At 40.8% G+C, this 20,569-nt stretch overlaps 1 protein-coding gene across 1 annotated transcript; it reads left to right on the top strand.

The window, feature by feature from the left end:
* Nucleotides 1–1,113: 1,113 nt before the first annotated feature.
* LOC149303199 (tRNA (adenine(58)-N(1))-methyltransferase non-catalytic subunit TRM6-like) lies at nt 1,114–15,978 on the top strand. The gene is made up of 11 exons (XM_089481375.1): nt 1,114–1,217; nt 5,106–5,230; nt 5,323–5,432; nt 6,732–6,823; nt 7,597–7,680; nt 9,078–9,202; nt 11,315–11,685; nt 13,402–13,487; nt 14,357–14,459; nt 14,741–14,827; nt 15,811–15,978. Exons 1-11 carry the CDS (start codon nt 1,114–1,116, stop codon nt 15,976–15,978), a joined length of 1,455 nt encoding a protein of 484 aa, XP_089337501.1.
* Nucleotides 15,979–20,569: the final 4,591 nt, after the last annotated feature.

Genomic DNA, 20,569 nt, shown 5'->3' with positions numbered 1-20,569 from the left:
CGGAGCTACTTTGATCCTTTTATTTATTTATTTAATATACCGGACCGGCTTGCCATATTAAAAATAAATAAAGTATTAAAGTAGCTCCGGCCGGCAGCATCAGCACCCAGCGGCCGTTTAGATTCGATTTCCAACAATCTGATGGCCGCATAGTGATGGGAGCAGCATGAGGGGTGAAAGGTGAGTGCGAGGAAGCGGGGCTTTCACCCCTCACGCTGCTCCCATCACTTGGCGGCCATCGCATACGGCTGCTGATGCCGCCGGCCGGCGCTGCTTTAATACTATTTTTTTTTATTTATTTAATAGCCGATCCGGCTTGCCGGCCGGCGGCATCAGCACCCAGCGGCCGTTTAGATTATATTTCGGGGGGCAATTGCCCCCCAGCCCGCCCCTGCCTCGGTCGTTAGTAACAACACACCAAACCATTCGAGGCGCTAGAATTCACTTTACTTCATAAAAGCAGAAGTTTGCTTTAACAATATAAAATATTTATATTTTTTTTCAGCGAAAATATTCCAAAACGAAGAGGACAGCACGCGCAAAAGCAGGTATTAACGGGTTAAAATAAAAGAAAACAAAATCTCTGACAGCCTTGGAAATTACCTCCTCTCACTCTATTCCTGCCATCAGTCGCAGCAATTCTACTTTACCGCGCTCGTGACGTCCCTTCCGGGATTGGGCCCACTGGGTTGTCATAGCAACGTACGCCTTCGTTTATAAATTAATTTGCATTTGAAATCTGCGTCACTTGAGTGTTTTTATTTGAATATCGTCTTTACTCACAAGAAATGTCCGTATGCAACATAATGTGCTAATAAACGTCTTAATTCCCATATGGGTTGCTGGGTTACCAATCCCTATAACCACAACGATTTAGTGCATTCTTTCTTTTTAGTAGTGACACGCAGCAACGCCGTTAACGGGGGGAAAAAGAGATAGACTCGTAGTCACGTGGCAGCTCTGAAGTCTGTGAGTTCGATTCACTCCGCAATCTGCTGCTCTTGTCTGCTGCTGCGGACCCCGGAAGCACTGTGTGCAACACGTGGGTTGTTAGTTGTCCGAAGCCGGTGCTGTTATCGTGACAGGACTCGCACAGCGTTAACACGAGAAGGAATGGAGGCGTCTGCGCCTGTCGGTGGGCAGCTTATCAGTGAGGGCGACTATGTGGTGCTGAAAAGAGAGGAGGTGTTTAAAGCTGTGCAGGTTCAGAGGAGGAAGTGAGTTAAAATGACGCTACTCGGGGGATGCTTACATGGGGAGACGGCAACACGAATAGTCCTGTCTTAGATGAAGCCGTCTGTAGTTTACTCCGACATTCTAGTTACTTCGTGTCTCGTGTGTCTCCGTGAATAGTATTATTGTAGTCAGTGAACGCATTAAATTGACTGGCAGTCCTTTGAACATGGCTGATCTAAGAATGGAATACAGCTGGCATGGATGAAGTACACCTTTTCTGCTTCGGCCTCAGTCTCTTGATCTTTAAAAAAAGAAAATTAAAAGGGTAAATTAGTAGAGGGATCGCCCTATATACTGAATTTCCTCACATTTCAGTGGGTATACATATTTACTTAGTGACAGTATTTGAGCCGACTGATCCACCAATAGTAATATGTGATCAGTTAACAGTTTTACGGTGTTGATTTAAAGGAAAACAAGTCCCTTCTTGCTACCATACAGATACATGCATTGCAGTTGCTAGAATCTGGACCCAGATGAGGCATCTAATTAAATCCTAACAGATCACTTTGTGCATCCTGCAGAGAAAACTGCTGGTGTCTGCTGTAGTAATGTTACACTGAAGGTGTCATGAAAGAATGTAATGCATGCTTTACAAATAAAGACATCTCTTTTGTGTGTTGTGTTACCATGTTTTACCGATACATTATGCTATGTCGGCCATCAGTGTACCGTTAAACTGGAACTTTGTAAGTAAGACCCGTAATAAGGATAACTGGCTTGGAACGGTACTGTAGGTGTGTGGATAGCCCGCCCGACAGGTAAAATAAAAACCAAAAGTATATCATGTCATCTTTACTTTTGTCGGCAATCTGGCTTTTGTTCGCTAAAGGTGTAATGAAGGGGGGTTTCTGGAAAGCTGTGTCTTCAACTCCATAGCTTAATTAGGGAGGACCTAGATTGGCAAGTAACTCTTGAAAGAAGGGCTTAGGTAGACCTGTAGAATGCACAAATAAGTCTGTTACCGGAGTGTATCATGTATTTTACAGGATCAGCCGATAGTATTTGTAGAGACAGCGTTAACACTGTATGTATGTATGTTACTTTAAAGCGATACTTAAGCCATCATAATGCATATGCATGCATATGATAACTACATGCTCCCTTTAAGTTTTCTTGAGGTCCTTCTTGTAAACGAATGGGGCAATTCTGCAGAATCCCAGTATGTTTTTGTGTCTTCCCGCGTGCGTGGGATGCAATGCTGATGTTTTTATCCCAGTGAGTTTAACTGCTTTTGGAGATTTTAAAAGTGACATAGAGCCTTATTGCACTGGTAGACACCACTATACCTATATCCTCAAGGGGCAATTTAATATCCCTGACTCCCCCTATTAAAGGAAGCATATCACAGTACTCTGTTGGTACTTTAATATGTAGTCTTCCAAAACAAACTACAAAAAAAGCACTTACCTGACACAGAAGAGGCAGCCCTGCTGCAGCAGCTGCCCTCATCCTCCATGATCTGACTGTTCTTGCAGCTGATTGGCTGTTTGAAGCAGAGGTGAGTGCATCACGTGCAGGGAGTTGTAGTTGGCCGAACGCATTTAGCTGGGGGTGTAGAAGGGGGCCGATAAGAGGGAATTCTGCAGAACTTCCCATGCATCTGCAAAACAGACAACACAACAAATTAAAGGGAGCTCACATCTATCATATGCATTAAGAGCATTTGGGGACTAAAGTGTCCCTTTAGGGCTGAAAAATCATGTAAATTATCACATTACTTTGCTAGAGAAGCCATGCGATGAGGGAAGGCTGATACAATGAGGGACAAGATTAACGACCATTTACTCTTTCTATAAAAGGTATAAAATGGGTAGACTGGATGAGTGTCTTATCTACCACCCAACACAACGGCTAGAGGCAAAAACATTCTACTTATAAGGGTAGTTGATTGGGAAAGCTGGAGGGTCATCCCTGAAGGTTTTGCTGTTGGGTAGCAGAGCCATGCGTAGTCATTCATAGAAGATGCATTCGTTGAAAAGACTTTTCTTTTTAAAAAAAATTGCATTGTAACAATCTAATTTACTGTTATATAATAGCTATTTTTATTTTAGTATTTTAATTAATTTACACAGTCAATTTACACAATTTGTCTTGGTTTAGCTATTACATGTCAGTGTTTTATCATACTCGGCAATACATGGATGTTGTGTGTTTGTGTAAACAGTGATACAGTCTAACAGCAGAGTCCGTTGGACCAATGTCTCCCTTTCAGGGGAAGATGTTGTTCTATTAGAGTGCATTGACCTAAATTACAGAACAAACACCCTTGGGTTCCCTTTTGCGTGGGCTGAAGAGTATATGTATAAACATATAAACTGTCTAAAACAAATCGAATCTGACTCGCTATTCACAGTGAATCTCTACTGTCGTCTACATAGATATTCCAATAATTACTTTATTAACAAATTGCTGCAAAATCCCGCCAGATGGTTATGCAATGTATGCATTGGGTCAATCGGAGTTTTCCTATTTCTCCTGATGCATCTGGGAGGTATATCTCTAAATTACCCCCATTGTGTATAGGAGCCCCCTGCCAACTCTATGACAGCTGAGAACAGACTGAGAACTGAGAATTGGAAGAATAGTTAAGGGTGAGGCAGCTGCAGTTTAATGATGATAAATGTAAAATAAAGCACTTGTGACATAAAAATCTGAAGGCAGAATATAGGATTGGAGATGTTGTTCTGTCAGTGACAATGGAAAAGAGAGACTTAGGAATAATTCTGAGGACTTGAAGGTAAGCAGACATTGCGATAAAGCATTGGGAAAAACAAGCAGGATGCTGGGTTGCAGGCCCGGACTGGCCATCGGTGTGGCGGACCCGGTCGCAGTTGCGGCGGGCTTAAGGGGCAGGTCTCCTTACCCATTAAACTATTCAGGTCTCCTTACCCGTTAAACTATTCAGCCCGGTCCTGCCGCGGGCCCGGCCGCAGTTGCTGCTTGCTCCGGCAACAAGGTAAGTAGGGTGAGGGAGGAAGGTGCAGTGAGAAGGGGCAGAGGGGGGTTAGTGAGAAATGGGGAGAGGGGATAGATCGTGAGAAGGGGCAGATAAGATGGGGTAGTGTGAATGCGTATGAGTGAATGAATAAATGTGTCAATGAATTGTGTGAATGCGTATGACAATTAATGAATTCATGTGTGGATGAATTGCTTGAATGATTTGTGAGACTGCATTAATGAATGTGTTAATGATTTGTGTGAATGAGTAAATGCAAAGATGGTACATGAAGGGTGGGCTTTAACAATAAATAAATAAAAATGGGCTGCTTGGGCTTAAATGCCCGGGCCTATTTTTTGTCCCAGTCCGAGCCTGCTGGGTTGTAAAGCGAGAGCCGTTAGTAGCAGGAAGAGGGAGGAGGTTCTGCCGCTATACAGATCCCTGATCAGTCCTCACCTAGAGGTTTACAGGATAGAAATGATCTGGAAAGACTGAGGGATCTTAATATGTATAAAGAGGAGCGAAGACAGAGGGGATTTGTAGTAGTAACATTCAAATACTTAAGAGATTTAACCAAGTTCCGACAGGCAATCTATATAAATGGAGGAAAAATGTTACAGCATAATCTAAAACTAGGCGGTCAGAGGTTTAGATGTAATGTAATAAAGTTCTACTTTACAGGGAGTATGGTAGATAAGTGGAACAGTCTCCCAGCAGATGTGATGCATGGGATAGACATAAAGCTGTCCTGACTATGGGACCGGACCAAGGACTGATGGTCAGACAAGATGGGCAGAATGGTTCTTATATGCTGTTGAATTCTGTGTTTCTGATCCTCCCTTTACTGTTTCAAACAACACGTGCAGTTTGTCTCTGCTGATACCCATGAAAGTTGGACAAATATTCTAAATTTTCTCTTATCTCGTAGAAAAGTTATTTTTGAAAAGCAGTGGATATATTTGGATAATGCCATTGGAAAAAATTATGGCACCACATTTGAAATATCTGCCGGAGGAAATCTTCAGCAAAAGAAAAAAGAAATAACAGCAGCAGGTAAATCTCTCTCTCTCAACAAAATGCCAGATACCCAGATGATTAATCATACACACACACACATGTACATTCTTTCGCTTTTCTCTCGCCAGAGCCAAAGGAAGCAGGTGCTGATAACCGTAATATAATTGATGATGGAAAATCGCAGAAACTCACCAGAGATGATATAGAGGCCTTAAAAGAAAAGGGCATTAAGGGCCAGGTAAGTGCACTCTGCCTAAATAAAAAAACATAGGGTTTGATTTTTGATGAACACAATCACCGTTTTAACTTGTGTATCACAAATTCTGCGGACGATAGGTTACTGTCCCCTGTCTGCCGATATTACACAGCATCTTTATTTTAAGTTAATATTTTGAACAATTACCTGCGTTATTGTGGAAGTCATGAATCTTTTATAGTTTGTTACAAAATCTCTTAGCAGCCCCATCTTGCCCAAGGGCTTTGGAGCTGCTTACGAGAAGCTGGTATTCTGTAAAAGGCTATTTCTCTTACGGAAAAAACATCATGTCTGTGAATGATCAAGATAATTGTAGTCTTCCTGCGAAAACAAAGGTTAATCGACCCAATGTAACACAGGGTTACCAGGTACATGGCATTTTCCATTACTTTGTGTCAAGCGTACAACATCAGTGTTCCTTATATAATTACAGAGTAGAGAACGTTTGATGTCAAAGTAACATAGTTCCCAAATGAGAATTTTCTAGTAGTGATTTTTAGGTATAGTAGGAAAGGAACAGACTAGATCCATGACACTGAGCAACTGTGACTGTAATTCCCCTTGTAAGAAAGATGTCGTGTGTGGCATATATGCTATGGCATCCTTGGTGAGGGAGATGGTGGGATGAGATGTTTATTGGGTTAAGGGAGGGAGGATGGGGTGAACTGCTATTAGGATAAGCAAGGATACATTTGGCAAGGTGGTACTAAATGGAAAGAAGTAGAAGGCATTATAGAGATTCAAAAACAGCGATTCAGCGTGCCAAAAAGTAAAGGACAGCTGGGTCACCGGATGGCAGTAAAAAATCCTTTATGCTGACAATTATGATCGCCTATGATTATGTGCTTCATGCATTAGGTAGCGATCGGGTACCATGCTGTGTACGTGTCTGTGCTACTGATTGAGCAATTTTAGGATGTCTTATTGCTATTTGCATAAAAAATATTTCACTGCCACCCAGTGAGCCAGATGTCCTTTACTTTTCGCTTCATAGTAGTAACGATTATGTGGTGGTATGAGAGGGGACCCTGCATTGTGATAGGGGCTCAGGCAGTAACGTCATGGTCTGTTTTGGGTTAACATAGAATATAATGTGCTTATCATGTGATGCCGGAGAAAGTCTTAACACCTAAAATAACTGGTCATGATAACCATACATACTGAGATTTTAGAAGATTTTAGTGCATAAATGCTATGAAAATGGTTTGGTGCTAAGATTCTAAGAACTGCCTTCATTCTTCAATGTACTTAAACATGTTTTGCTTATATATTTTCTCATAGGAGATTGTTCAGCAGCTTATTGAAAATAGCACTACATTTCGTGACAAGACAGAATTCGCGCAAGCGAAGTATATTAAGAAAAAGAAGAAAAAGTAAGTTCTCCTAAATATCAGCACACAGTCTGCTAGTCGTATATGACTTCCATGTATATGGGAAATGCTCACAAAAGCTGAAAGTTATCCTGGAATGCAACTGGGTGGTTGAGTTATTACTGTTTGGTGTATTCACTAAAGGGAGAGTTTGCAGGAGAGTTGTGTTTCAGCATCTTAACTTCACTCATCATTATGAACACTAATCCCAATAAGCTTCTGCTGCAGGAAGACCTGGTATAATGTGTCCAAATCCCTGAGATTTCTTCAACGTCTCCTTACCCATTAAACTATTCATTGTACAGGGCCAGCTCAGCCATTGTTACTGGAGAAACCTGTCAGTTTCAAACTCCCCCTTTAGTGAATAAATCCCAGCTGCATCTACTCATTTGCCACATGTGGACCTACAATAAAACAAATATTTACTATCCCTATTCAAGGTGACAACACACAGTTGGCATTGCGTTGCTCATACTTATCCAGCTTGATATTAACTGCTTTTATAGGCGATTGAAAGCCAAACACACTTGTTCATCCTGTAATCGTGGACGTCCAGCCCTGTCCTCAGGAGCCACAAACACAACCGTATTTCCGAATAACCCCGATAGCGCGTGAGCACGTCCTTCGGTAATGCAGAAAAAATTATACATTGAAGAACTCCTAGAACTATGGCTGGTTTGTGATGCCCAAGGGCACACTTGGACGCCCACGATGATGGTTAAGGATCTATGTATTCCGATTTAGTTTAAGTCTTAAGGACTGTTTCCCATTCTCAGATATGAAGCAGTCATCACGATTTTAAGGCCCTCCACTCGAATACTGTCAATGATGTATTATGCAAGAGAACCTGGCAAGATCTGGTAAGACACATCATTATTAGTATCATCGCTTATTTGCTGCTTATATATTTCTTGGCCTCTATAAATGTCAAAACAAAAGCTATTTTCAGGTTTGGCTGGTGACTGTAACATTAGCACAGGCTCAGAAATGTTCACAGCCTGTTTTATCACCTCGTCATGTTTGCTCTCATTATCCAAGCTGCTATTAACATTATAATAACTGACATTTAAAACATCCATCGTTTAGAAGTCTTTTCTTCGCTCGCTTCCTTTAGCAGAAAGGTCACAGTTACTTCTTGTAACATTTTATCATTATAGTTGTTAGTTTGGTTGCCATCTTTTCTGGGGGGGGGGGGAGATCATAAAACCAATTGCAAGGATTATTAAACTCCTAAATTAAAATAAATGTATTGAGTAAAGTGCGATCAGCTAGGCAAAGATATGTTAGATATATACATGTAAAAAAAACTGTGAATGAAAGAATCTACTGTGTATAACTGGTGTATTAATGGGACATGGCACCCGATACTACTTCTACAACTTGTCAAAAACTGCACACTATAGGTGCTATTGTATTATTTCATCATTTACTAGGGTCTGACCTGGGTCTCGGAAAGAGGTGTCCTCTCTAGGGTACTGTCTTGATGAGTTTATTTAGCCAGTACCCATTATACTCTTCTTTTAGGTCCCCTTTTCCTTATAAAATTGTTTCTTGTTTAAAAATCTGAGCAAGTTTTTAAATTGAAGCATGTCTGCCGTGAATCAGGTGTAGCTCTGAAACGATGGCGTTAAATATCCAAAGAGAGTTGTGTGTACCTGGGTAACCTGGAAAAAGTATCCTCGGGATAACGTAGCCCATCCTTACCTATATTAAAAAGAAAAATGGCAAAAATTATGCCTTTATTGGCAAACTAAAGTATAATGGATTGAAAGCTTTTAAGACTATGTAAGTCTCTTCTTTGAGACCTTGAAACTCTAAACTTGCAATAACTGTATCATCTTTACCAAATTTGTTCCACTTTTTTCAACAGCCAAGAGAGTATACTGTGCTATACTGACCAGATTAATAGGGAAACGCTTTACGCACAATAAAATTGTGCCCCAAACTGCATGCTTCATCCCTGCTGCACGTACTTAGTATCCCTCTGCCATTCTTTAGTCTTACGTCACATCATTTTTGGTTTCAGTTCCCCTTCTCCACTTTTCAGCTACATTCTGTCAGTCTTTCCCGTCTATTTGGTTTTCTACATCTTACATTTTGTTAGAAAATGGAACCAGTTTGGGCAGATACAATAAAAGGCTGATGTTTTTTTTACGCACACAAGGACTCTCTAACATGCATGAGTAAGGAGGTCTTTGAATTTCGCGACGTAGACATTTCCCATCCCGTCGTAACGCTTTCTTTATGATTTTGCCAGCCAGCTCAGATACGATACTTTGGCACAGATGCTCACCTTGGGAAATATCCACGCCAATAGTAAAATCATCGTAATGGAAACATGTGCCGGCTTAGTTTTGGGAGCAATTATGGAGCGGATGGGAGGTAAGAATTTTTACTTGCCTAAATGAATGCTGACAGTTTTATTTGCCAAAAATACCTATAGTGTTTATAATCGCAGTAATCAAATGACATTATTTTGCACTTATTTATGAAAATCACATAATATCACAGAATAATATCATGTTATGTGGTACCAGTAACGTGTGTTAAATATGTGGGGTCATGCCCCACTGTCAAGTCTCTGACAGTTGAAATCTCTGTGTCGCAGGAGCGGCATTTAGACACGTGACGCGCCACAATCCCCATCCATGGCCTTTTTGCCCCTTTTCACCCCATACAAATATAAAGCGATTGGGCCAGATATGACCTTTATTGAGTAATGAGAGGATGAACGTAATTCTTCTACATTAAACCCCATTCTCAGCACCTGGTGTCCTTGGCAAACGGTGTTCTTTTTTCATTTATATAATATTTATATATATATTTTATCATCCCTGTGTGGTTTAAATCCCTAGTATTGGGCATGACTTGCCTCAGTAAAGTGTGTTTTTTGTATCCCAGCTAGCCCCTTTTACTCCCCATTTGTGTTGTCGTTCGCCCTGTCTGTATGTATGTATGTATGAATGATTCATGCTTGCAGTCCGCTGCGTTCCCTTTGCCGGTAAGCAGAGTTTATTCAGTTTAAGCTGTCAGCCGGTATATTCAGAAGACAGGGATTGCTCATCAATAAAAGAGCAGAGGAAAGCCTTGCAGGTGACCCAACATGAGAATGAAATGTTATTTTTTTGGGCTTTGTGAAGCAGCTGCACCGCTTTTGTTTTCCCCATAGCTGGTAGCAAATACAAGCACAATAGTGTTCATCACAATAGAAAGGGATAGCACAAACCTCGCATTTAATGGAAGTACGTCATTAGGAGGGAACTCCTGTACAAAATCTTGGAAGGGGTTCAAATGTTTCACGATTTAAGTAATTGGGATGTCAATAGAACAAAAAAGAATACATCTAATGGGTCCCATTGAAAAGCCTCTATTAATGTAAAGAAAGACAGCTTTGTAAATGATACAACCATGACGTGGAGGACAAGCCATTCTTGGATAAAACCCCTCTGGAGGTACCTTAGCTTGTGACATGCAATCTAAATTGATAAAAAAAACATGAGGGTTTTCAGGGACACAGCTGAGCATAAAAACACAGCGACAATTTACATAAATAAAGCAAACTCTGTGCTTTTATTTCACCATCTGCGCACTTTGTACTCTTCTATTTATAAGATTGGAAATGCAAATTATAAGTGGGAAAAATACATTACAGCAGTGTAACTTTCTGGTGAGTCTGCGTCACTCATAGGAGTCTCCCGGTGATCCTCAAGAGTCCTTCAGAGAAATGGATATATTGTTTCCAAAACATACATAAGGAATCTCACCAGCTTTTTAGATCTGTAGAAGGATTGTCATTTGAAATTGAAAAAGTTAGTGTTCCAGGTTTCATGCTCTCAATATACTGTTCCTTAGTATAGAGATAAAGTGAATTGATGGGTAAGAGAAGGGCAAAGGGAAGGGGGAGAGCGATGATATAGAGTTAAGGGGACAGGTTGGTGTGTGTGAGGAAGAAAGAAGAGTGTCAAGTTCTTCATATGTAGGACAAGAAAGCATTTACTGTGGGATGAGTCGAGAAGCTGGTGGTGGTTGGTATAAATAGATGTTGCAGAGGAGTGAAGTCCTGTCTGGTCATGTTGATCTTGTGTGTAAGTGGGTGGCAAGATCTTGGGCATTAAGAGAGCACTGTGCTGTGGGGTGGCGGAGAATGAAGTTGAAAGTTGGAAACGAAGACAGGAATGTAAGTGAATAACTCTTTACCAGATTTGGACTTTGTAAAGTTGCGTTCAGCAGTGCATCAGCAATCCATTCTGGAAGAGGTGCATTTGTTTAGTGTGCTGCTCTTGACGTCTAAGCACAAGATAACTGGGAGATATTGCTGTCGAAATCTGAGAAAACTGAGGCTCTGATCGATGTTGACTGAAACAGATCACACGGATGTGACATTTTACTAACTTGTACTGGTGTAGCCACTCAATGCCCAACATGCAGAATATGTGTTTAGAATGTCTTGCAGTGTTCAATGTGAAGTTACAGTACTTGTCTTTTTTGCCGAAGGATTCGGGTCTGTTATACAGCTGTATCCTGGTGGAGGACCCGTCAGAGCCGCAACAGACTGTTTTGGTTTTCAGCAGTCTTTCTACAAAACCCTGTATGAGTTTCCTCTGAACAAAATACAGAGCCTCGTCTCTGGAACCTTCTCATCCCGGACTGCTCCTTCTGATCAGGAACTAGCGCTTGATGAAGAAAGTAACGGATCGGTCATTGAGAAGCAGGATCCCGTTACAGACATGGATGAGGAATCCAGTCCTGCCACAGAATCAGAAGCCATGATGGACATAAATCAGAAGGAAACTCAGGAAGGGACAGAAGGCTCTGAGGTCCCACTAAGCCACGACAAGGGAGAGAATCCAGATAAGAAGCTTTTTGTAAGTCTCAGTTTTGAAAGACAACTGTGTCTATGCATGTGTGTGTATTCAGGGTCTCTGGACATCAGACTTGGTTTGAAAGTGTGCTTTATTTCAAACGCAGGGAAAGCTCGCATATCCAGGAATCATCTGATTTGAAGCTTGTTAGTGTGTTTTGATACATAAACCTTGAACCGCAATTTATCTTATGGGAGTTTTTAAAAACACCCACACACAAGTATTTGTTCACAGAAATTATTATTATTCATATTCCACGATGAAGCTGTTTGTCATGCTGATAATTTTTATCCCCTGATCCTATCTTAATGTTAAATATGCCCTTGGGAAAACAATGCAATATTCTGCAGGAAAATTACCAGAACAATAATTGTGAGAAGATAATGCGCCATTGCTTTTTTTTCTTCTTCTTCCTCTTGAAGGCTGTTTATATATTGTGTTAACAGTTAACAATTGCCAGAATATATTTATACATAGGTAGGTTTCTCAGCTAGTTGTGTATATACCTCTTGGAATTAGGGATGCAACGAAATGAAATCACACTTCTATCATGCCCAGGCAGGCACGAGAGGAATGTGATTACAGCCTCCCTATGCCATGCTATCCCCCCTACTTACACATCTATGCTATCACACTCATTCATTCACTCATTCATATACTCATTCATTCACAGAAACGCATTAATTCCTTCATTCACAGATCCTATTGATTCACTGATACTCATTCATTCCCTTAATCACGCATACTCGTTCATACACCCTGCCTCATCCCCTTACCTGAACTGCAGATATCTCACTCGCAGATTTCCGCAGGGGCCCTGCTGCTTCCCTCTGTGTTGCTAGCACTCTGTGCCGTTTTTTTTTATTTCGGCATTTTGCCGATAATGCCCTTTTCGGACGATATATTTCGGCTACCGATATATCGGCGCATCCCTACTTGGAATACTTAGGCCTGGTAATAGTTGTGGTATAATTAAGAACCTAGTTTGTAAGGATTGTTGATACCCCCCCAACTTCTAACCCTTGGCGAATTTTGTGATTTCTGCATCATTTGTAAAACATGTTGTAAAAGATTTAGGATATTCTAGAACAGAGCATGCCAGGAAATGGCATCTTCACAGCACATGAGAAAAAGTGGGAAAAAAATTTAAATTTGTAATGGTTAACGTAATTTAAGATATTTTCATAGGACAAGTTTATTTTGTATAGTCGTGTACTAATTAAGTTGCACTTGTCATCAATAACAAAATGATAACATTCTTTATAAGACCAAAAATATATGTAATTCACATTTCAGAAATGTTGCTGCTTCCTTCTTACTACTTTTTGTGGTTTTCTGCATAGTCACCGAAATGGAATATACCCCAAATGTATACGTTTTGCTCGATAGCAGGTTAATTAACTACATCAAACAATCACGTCAAAAAATGTATTTAAATTCCCCCAGCTTAGGCCAAGAACATCTTATCACAGGTCAATTTTAGATTTTTACCTCCTTTTTAAAAAAAAATTCTGTATTGCGTTTAAAGGGGTGAGATTTGAGTATATACTACATCAGTGGTGCAAAACCATTCATCAAGACTCACCTTACTTTTTGTAAGCAGAAGGCCAAACAGAAGTAAATGCAAGCTGCAGCTGTCCTGTGTTTTTAGGCCCAGCCACACCATACCTTACTAAACAAAGAGACGTTTTCCTTTAATTGTATTGACTTGTTTTACAGGCAATAGAAAAGAAAAGAAAACAGGATGAAAGGAGGAGGAAGGAGTCAGAAGCTGCATCTTTGCTGCAGGACAGAAATGCTGATGGGTAACATTATCTAGTCCATTTTGGGGGTTTTTATTTCATTTTTTTTATATGTCAAGGGCAAATTTATTCTCAGCTGACTGTATTCATTATCATGCAAAATCTTGACATGTTATTTCTGAAAAAAAGCGTACCGATTCTTTCACAATCTTAGTAGTTTTAATGTTCTTGGTTGTAACAGTAAAACTCAAACCATCAATATAATATATATATATATATATATATATATATATATATACAATCTGTAATAACTCCAAAACAAACAAAAGGATAATGGTATGCTATGTATTCAAAGCACACAGTGAAGCCCCCGATGTCCCAACTGGCCTATTTACACTATGGAGGCTGTGCCCACTCAGAACAACCTCCGTAGACTTCATTAAAAGGCACTGGGATATGACATCATCGCTGGGCTCTGTTTCCCACAGGCGCGCAGTCTTTTATTGTAGTTGGGATGCTGACCGTGGAGGACTGCCCCAAAGGTAGATACATCAGGGCTTGCATATACACTGCACCCTTACCTAGGGTTGCCATATTGTGTTGCTATCCCCCACCTACAGTACAGCCCTACAGTGCATGGTATGTATGAACTCACAATTACCTGTAATCCCGTGAAGCACTTTATAGGTGTGATCAGCGCATGTAGATGATTAGACGTATCCTGAAAATAATGGCTTATATTGGCAACCCAACCCGTAACTCCAGCTGTTACTCTCTGCTTAATGTTTCAGATTTACTAGTTTATAAATAGCTTTACTTTATATAACTCCGTCTCTATTTGACATATGTATGTGGGCTTGAGGTTAATTTTGTTTTGTTTTTTTGCGTGGACATTTTTTTAAGTTTAAGCAATATGTTTCTGTGTTTTGCAGGTTAATTATAGCTTCGCGTTTCCATCCTACGCCAATGCTACTCTCTCTTTTGGAATTTGTCGCTCCCTCCAGGCCTTTTGTAGTTTACTGTCAGTACAGAGAGGTATGTCTTCCTGAAACCCCTCCTTGTTATATTATTTGAATTATGTAGCAACTTTTAGAATCCACCCCTCCCCCTGCTTATCTAGCTGAAGGGTGGAGTTTGCATGTGGGGACAGGATTTGGTTGGTTGAATATTTGGCGGATGGGCTGAAACCCAACCCAAGCCCATAGATTATCACACGGCTGGTTATTAGACCGTTGGGCAGGTCTACTAGACTGCGTGGTATACTTATAGCACTGAGAGTCTTATGTGCCATTCTCCAAAAATTGTGTCTCTTCTAGCCTCTCCTTGAGTGTTATACAAAGCTACGGGAAAACGGAGGTGTTATCAACATGAAGCTCTCTGAAACTTGGCTGAGGAACTATCAGGTAAATGGACGTCTGTATATACTGTGCATTGGTCATGTCATGATGGCAGAACATACTTTGTACTACATTAAAAACTTTATGTAACCATTTAGTCAAATTAGAATTGGGCTCCGTATCATACCTGCTTCCTGATGCACGACTGGTCCTTACACCGGCATCACAGTGAACGGAGAGACCATTAGAAAGAGGACCAGGAGCGCAGCCAGTTGGCCGCAGATCTGCCCTGACCACATGCAGCCGTGCCTCCAGTATACCTGAGACCATCCCCAGTTTTCATTAGCCCTTAGCTTGGCGCATACTCATTTATCCATGGCACACTTTGGAGATATTCCAAAAATTATTTGTAAATAAAGATGCTGAAGCAAGTGGAGAATAGCCGTCTTCAATGCTTGGTACGTGGAGGAAAGAATAGTTTTAACACCAAGAGATTCCAGCACCCATTTTCTCCGTTGTAAATGTACATGCATAGCATAAGACTGTTGATTGATGGCAGAGCCTAGTAGGAAGGGGTCATCACCATATTTTTCTGTAAAACTTTTTGATGTAGCAGTGTTCCTTTTTTAGACTGTAGAGTCCAACGCATGGCCAACCAAGCACACAACTTCATATTCTTGGTCATTGTTGATCTGTATAAATCCAGTTTTTCTGTTGTAAATAATTGCTATTTAGATTTGGAGGAATTATTTTAATCCTGTTGAAGTGTGTAATATAATAATCCTGGAATTCCCTGCTAGGGTGAGGCCTTTATCTTATTTAGTTATAAAACACTGGGAATATAGGTTGATGCAAGAAACCTTTTTTTTTTTTTTTCTTGAATCCATGGCATTTTGAGGCTTTGCATGCCTCGTACCAAGTGTTACCTATATAGCAAAGAGGTTAGCAGGCATCCATCCATCAGAGGTAGGATTAAATGTTGGCTGTGTTAAATTGGTCTTTTATCAGCACTGTCATTATTGATTTATGCTGAAAATGATCTCTTTCAGGTTTTGCCAGACAGAAGTCATCCAAAACTTATAATGAGTGGAGGCGGTGGATTTATTCTTCATGGGATTACTGTGTCCAGGGATAGCAGTGCGTCAAATATCCGCAGTCAAGAAAAGAGTGAAGAACCGGCACCAAAAAAAATAAAGGTTGAAGAGTCCGGAAGCTAACATTTTAAAGAAACCCGTACATTTTGGTCATCTGGAACCTTTACTGTTGTGGACCTAGCAACGTATTTTTTATTTTTTTTAATGTATATTTCAGGTGCCGCCATTGTGTATAGAAATATATACATCTTTTTTGCCAGTTTATTTTTAAGTCTATATCTTTTGAAAGATATGTTTCCAGAAGTTATTTTGTGTGAATATAAATAAACATTATCATCACTGGCCTATCATGTATCTTTTATTGATTCACAATGAATATTTGAGGACCTTTTTATATTTGAAAGAAGCACAAAGTAAATATCCACTTCCTAAAACGTAAACATTTTTATGTGTGTGATTACCTTGTTAAACTTATAAACCAAGTAAACCTATAGCATAAATATCTTGGCAAAGAAAATGTCTCGTATTACTAAAAGAATAACTAAAGAAACTTTGTCGGTTTGGATGAGGCTTCCTTAAAAATGACGTCGTGTAACTATTTCCTAATATACATGTTATATGCTTTCCCATGCTGGCATCATCTTCCACCCCTTAGGACAGCTTAATAAGTCATTTGTCCTGGGTCTCATTGCCTCTCCAAATTGACAGTAGTTTTCTTTTTCTTTTACAATAGGCACAGTTTTAAAATTAAGTAAATCGTAGCTTCTGTTGGTTTTATTGAATAGAAGCCTCAGAAAACATACCGGCAGTACCCTGCTCATGTATCATAGTCTGGGGCACACTGTTTGCTTTAATCTGTAAACTTGACACGGCAATTGTGGGAAAAGAAAGTATGTATGTGTTACAATGTAATGTTTGCTATTGGAGGAAGTTACCACGTTACATTCACTTATATCATGGCAGCTAGAAGAATTTTCATTCCAATATCACCACCTCGCTGGGTTATTCTTCACACGCTTAACCGTTAAACACATTAATATTTAATCTGTAAGGCTACCTCGTATATATTTTTCTTACAGCAGGTAAATGTGAGATCTAATGGAGGATTATTTATTCAGTAGCACTACACGTTTGGGCCTTTGTATCATATATATTTTTTTTTTATTCCTAAGCGTATATAGCATTCTGATGATCATACTGTTGCTGAGATTATGCTAGAAAAACCAAAATACCGTATTTTTCGCTCCATAAGACGCAGTTTTTTTCCTCCCAAAGTAGGATGAAAAATCAGCCGCGTCTTGTGGAGCGAAGATGCAGGCAGGGAGGGGGGGGGGCAACGATATACCGTATTGGCTCGAATATAGGCCGCACTTTTTCCCCCCACTTTAAGACTTTAAAGTGGGGGTGCGGCCTATATTCGGGGTCTAGCGCCCGACGCCCGGGACATGCAGTCCCGGGTGCCGGGCAGGCAGCGGGGTTAGGATACAGATCCCCCGCAGCGGTGCAGGGGACCTGCATCCTACTCCCCGATACGCTCAGACAGCCTCCCCTGCCAGCACTTCCCACGGGGGGGGGGTGCCGGCACGGGAGGTTGTCTAAGCGCATCGTGCGGATGCGTTTTACCTCTGCACCCCCCGCGGACTTACCGGAGCAGACTCCCGGGTGTCTTGCGGGGTCGGCGGGGGACGTCTACGCAATACAACTTCCGGTGCCGGATGTGCCGCACCGGAAGTTGTATTGCGTAGATGTCCCCCGCCGGCCCCGCAAGACACCCGGGAGTCTGCTCCGGTAAGTTGGGGAGGGGGGGGCAGAGGGGGACAGTGGCAGCGTATCTCGGGGAGGGAGGACAGTGGCAGCGTATCTCGGGGAGGGAGGACAGTGGCAGCGTATCTCAGGGAGGGAGGACAGTGGCAGCGTATCTCGGGGAGGGAGGACAGTGGCAGCGTATCTCGGGGAGGGAGGACAGTGGCAGCGTATCTCGGGGAGGGAGGACAGTGGCAGCATATCTCGGGGAGGGAGGACAGTGGCAGCGTATCTCGGGGAGGGAGGACAGTGGCAGCGTATCTCGGGGAGGGAGGACAGTGGTAGCATATCTCGGGGGGCGGGGGGGGCAGAGTGGCAGTATGTTTTTTGGTGCTTTTTTAAAGAAAAAAACTTTTTCTTTAAAAAAGCACCAAACTTTTAGGGTGCGGCCTATATACGGGGGCGGCCTATATCCGAGCCAATACGGTACTCACCAAAAGTGTCCCGGACAGTCTCTGTCTCGCTTCGCCGTCCAGGGGAGGTCTTCATCTGGAGATCGCCGCCTCTCCTCTTCTCTGGTCCGTTGCGACGGCTAAGGGCGGACTGGATGGAGAGGACGGGGGGATTTGACGCAAGCGCCGTGTCACGTATGGCGCCGGCGCATGCGCAGTACGGCGCTTGTAGTCCAACTACACTTCCCATCGTGTCTGACCAGCTTTTTTCTGTGCAGGCATGACGGGAGGATGATGTCCTTTTTTTATAGCCCATTTTTTAGCTCAAAATATTTTTTCCTTTTTTTTCTCCTCTAAAATCTAGGTGCGTCTTATCAGCAGGTGCGTCTTATAGAGCGAAAAATACGGTACTTTTTATTATTATAGAAGCTCTTTCTACTTGATAATGTATGATGTGCATTGAAGGAATGAGTGGGCATAAACCAGACAAGTCCTGTCCAAAATAAAATGTATAGTTTTTAGTTGATGTTTTTCTTTAATGCAGGCTGGAATTTTATAGCAGGTATAAAATTTAGGTCTAGCGATGTCATCTCGGAAGCCAACTCGAATGAAATGTCTGTTTCTCTGTGCTGTGTATGCTAGAGAAAATTAGGAAACTGAAATATATTTTTTTCTTCTTTCCTATTACACTAAAATGCTTTTGGTCATTCCCACCCCATCCCCCGCTACTGCTTGTTCAATCTCTACTGTTACAAGAGGTTACCGTTCCCTTGCGCTGTCAAAAGACTTTTAATAATTTAGTTGGCTCAGTGGGGGAGTAAAATAAGGGGGCAGGAGAAATCTCATCACTGCTCGTTTTAAATTGTGGTTTGGTTCACACGCATGGATTTATTTTTTTTTGTCACTTGCATGTCAAATGCGTAATATAATTAATGTAATGAGAATTTTAATGACCAATTCCACATAACCCATTGAGGATATGAACCCGTTGGATAGTTTGGCTTCTTAATTTGTCAGAAGGAAAATTAGAAAACGTAACCTGGTTTAGATAATATATGTGTACATGGAGTAGGATTGATATTTTAAAATTTGGAACCCAGTAATTTTTCCGTTCTTAATCAGCCTTCTGTTAACGTGACTCCGTATCCTGGTACTCGGCGGTCTCTGGCACAGCGCGGGGATAGGGTAGATCTGTAACATTAATATACCATTTTGACAAAGACCACCCCATCACAGCTTATCCTCGTGGGTAAGTGTGGAGAGATTTTCAGATCTTTACAACTTGCCACCTTTTGGTCTAAAGAAAATAGCTACCCTAACAAGATATGTTTGGGGTCTATCATGTAAAACATGCAAAATTCTGTATTTCTTCTCAGCATAAAATGTGCTTCATCAAACAAAGCCCTCGGTTATGCCCTTGTATAATATATATATATATATATATATATATATATATATATATATATATACGATCATTTTTAGGACCTTTTTAGGAGGTTGGAAATGGGCAAGATATTGACTAATACTGATCATTGTTGAAATGACTGCTTCCTGATGAAGTCTAGGGCTAAAAATATTAACAATGGTTTAATGATAAATAAGAGATCCCCTCACATACTTTTCTTCTAAATTCTGCTCAAACCGGTCTTAAGAATGTTCCCAACTTAAATTCTCCATTCACATTGCTCTTCTGGATGTACGTCTAATAAGAAGGATTTGGTTACTGGGTGATTTAGGATACCAAGCAATGTTTGGTTTCTGTGTATTTTTATTAAAAGAAAGTTTGACGCCACGTAAGGTCAATCACACGCAGATTCTCCCCCTTTCCACTTTAAGGATTATCCCTCTGAACACGTAGTTTACACCTCCTCCTCCTCCAACTTCTGTCTGCCCCTTTTCCCCACTTTCTTCTTTTCTCCTGTCTTCTTGGATCTTCTTGTTTCTCCTAATGATGTTAAAGTCCATTCCTGTTAGACATGCCCTCATATATTATTAGACATGCCCTCAATCGTATTATATTATATTATTCAACCTTAACCAAATATGAGCAAACCCATGTCAGTTATGGTTCTTCATTTCCTATGTTTGTGTTATCGGAAATGCCTCAATCATTTTTTTTGTTTTTAAATAAGGTTGTGCAATCATTCATTTGACCGTTTAGGAGCTTGTTTGCATGGCAGCCATAATAGTCAAGTAACAAAACAAATGCACCCAGAAGTTTTTCTGTATCAGCAAGTATAGTAGTTTATTTTGTCCAAATTAAAAACATAAAACCGAGACACTAAGCAAGATTAATTTGCGTTTTTATTATTTCAAATCTCAAAACGTAAATGTAATAAAGTACAGAAACACAAACATTATTACAAGCTTATTAAAATGTCTCTTGTATATTAATGAATATATGCTATATATCATGCTATCTTGGTATCAATAGCACATGGAATATTTCAGACAGTGTAAAATACTATTTCTGAACAAGAAACTACATTTTGCTTGCCTTCGCTAAACATTTGTTTTTT

The sequence above is a fragment of the Sceloporus occidentalis genome, unplaced genomic scaffold, assembly GCF_023333645.1.
Source record: "Sceloporus occidentalis isolate IW3139 unplaced genomic scaffold, rSceOcc1.0.p SCAF_15, whole genome shotgun sequence".
NCBI classification, from domain to species: Eukaryota; Metazoa; Chordata; class Lepidosauria; order Squamata; family Phrynosomatidae; genus Sceloporus; species Sceloporus occidentalis.
The sequence above is the reverse complement of the archived record's forward strand: the minus strand, read 5'-3'. Positions and strand labels throughout refer to the sequence as shown.

Excerpts from the sequence above, each read along its gene's own strand:
- LOC149303199 (XM_089481375.1), top strand. The coding sequence starts at position 1,114 with ATGGAGGCGTCTGCGCCTGTCGGTGGGCAGCTTATCAGTGAGGGCGAC. Across the intron at positions 5,231-5,322 it reads AAAAGAAATAACAGCAGCAG|AGCCAAAGGAAGCAGGTGCT; the intron begins GTAAATCTCTCT and ends TTCTCTCGCCAG. Across the intron at positions 13,488-14,356 it reads CAGGACAGAAATGCTGATGG|GTTAATTATAGCTTCGCGTT; the intron begins GTAACATTATCT and ends TGTGTTTTGCAG.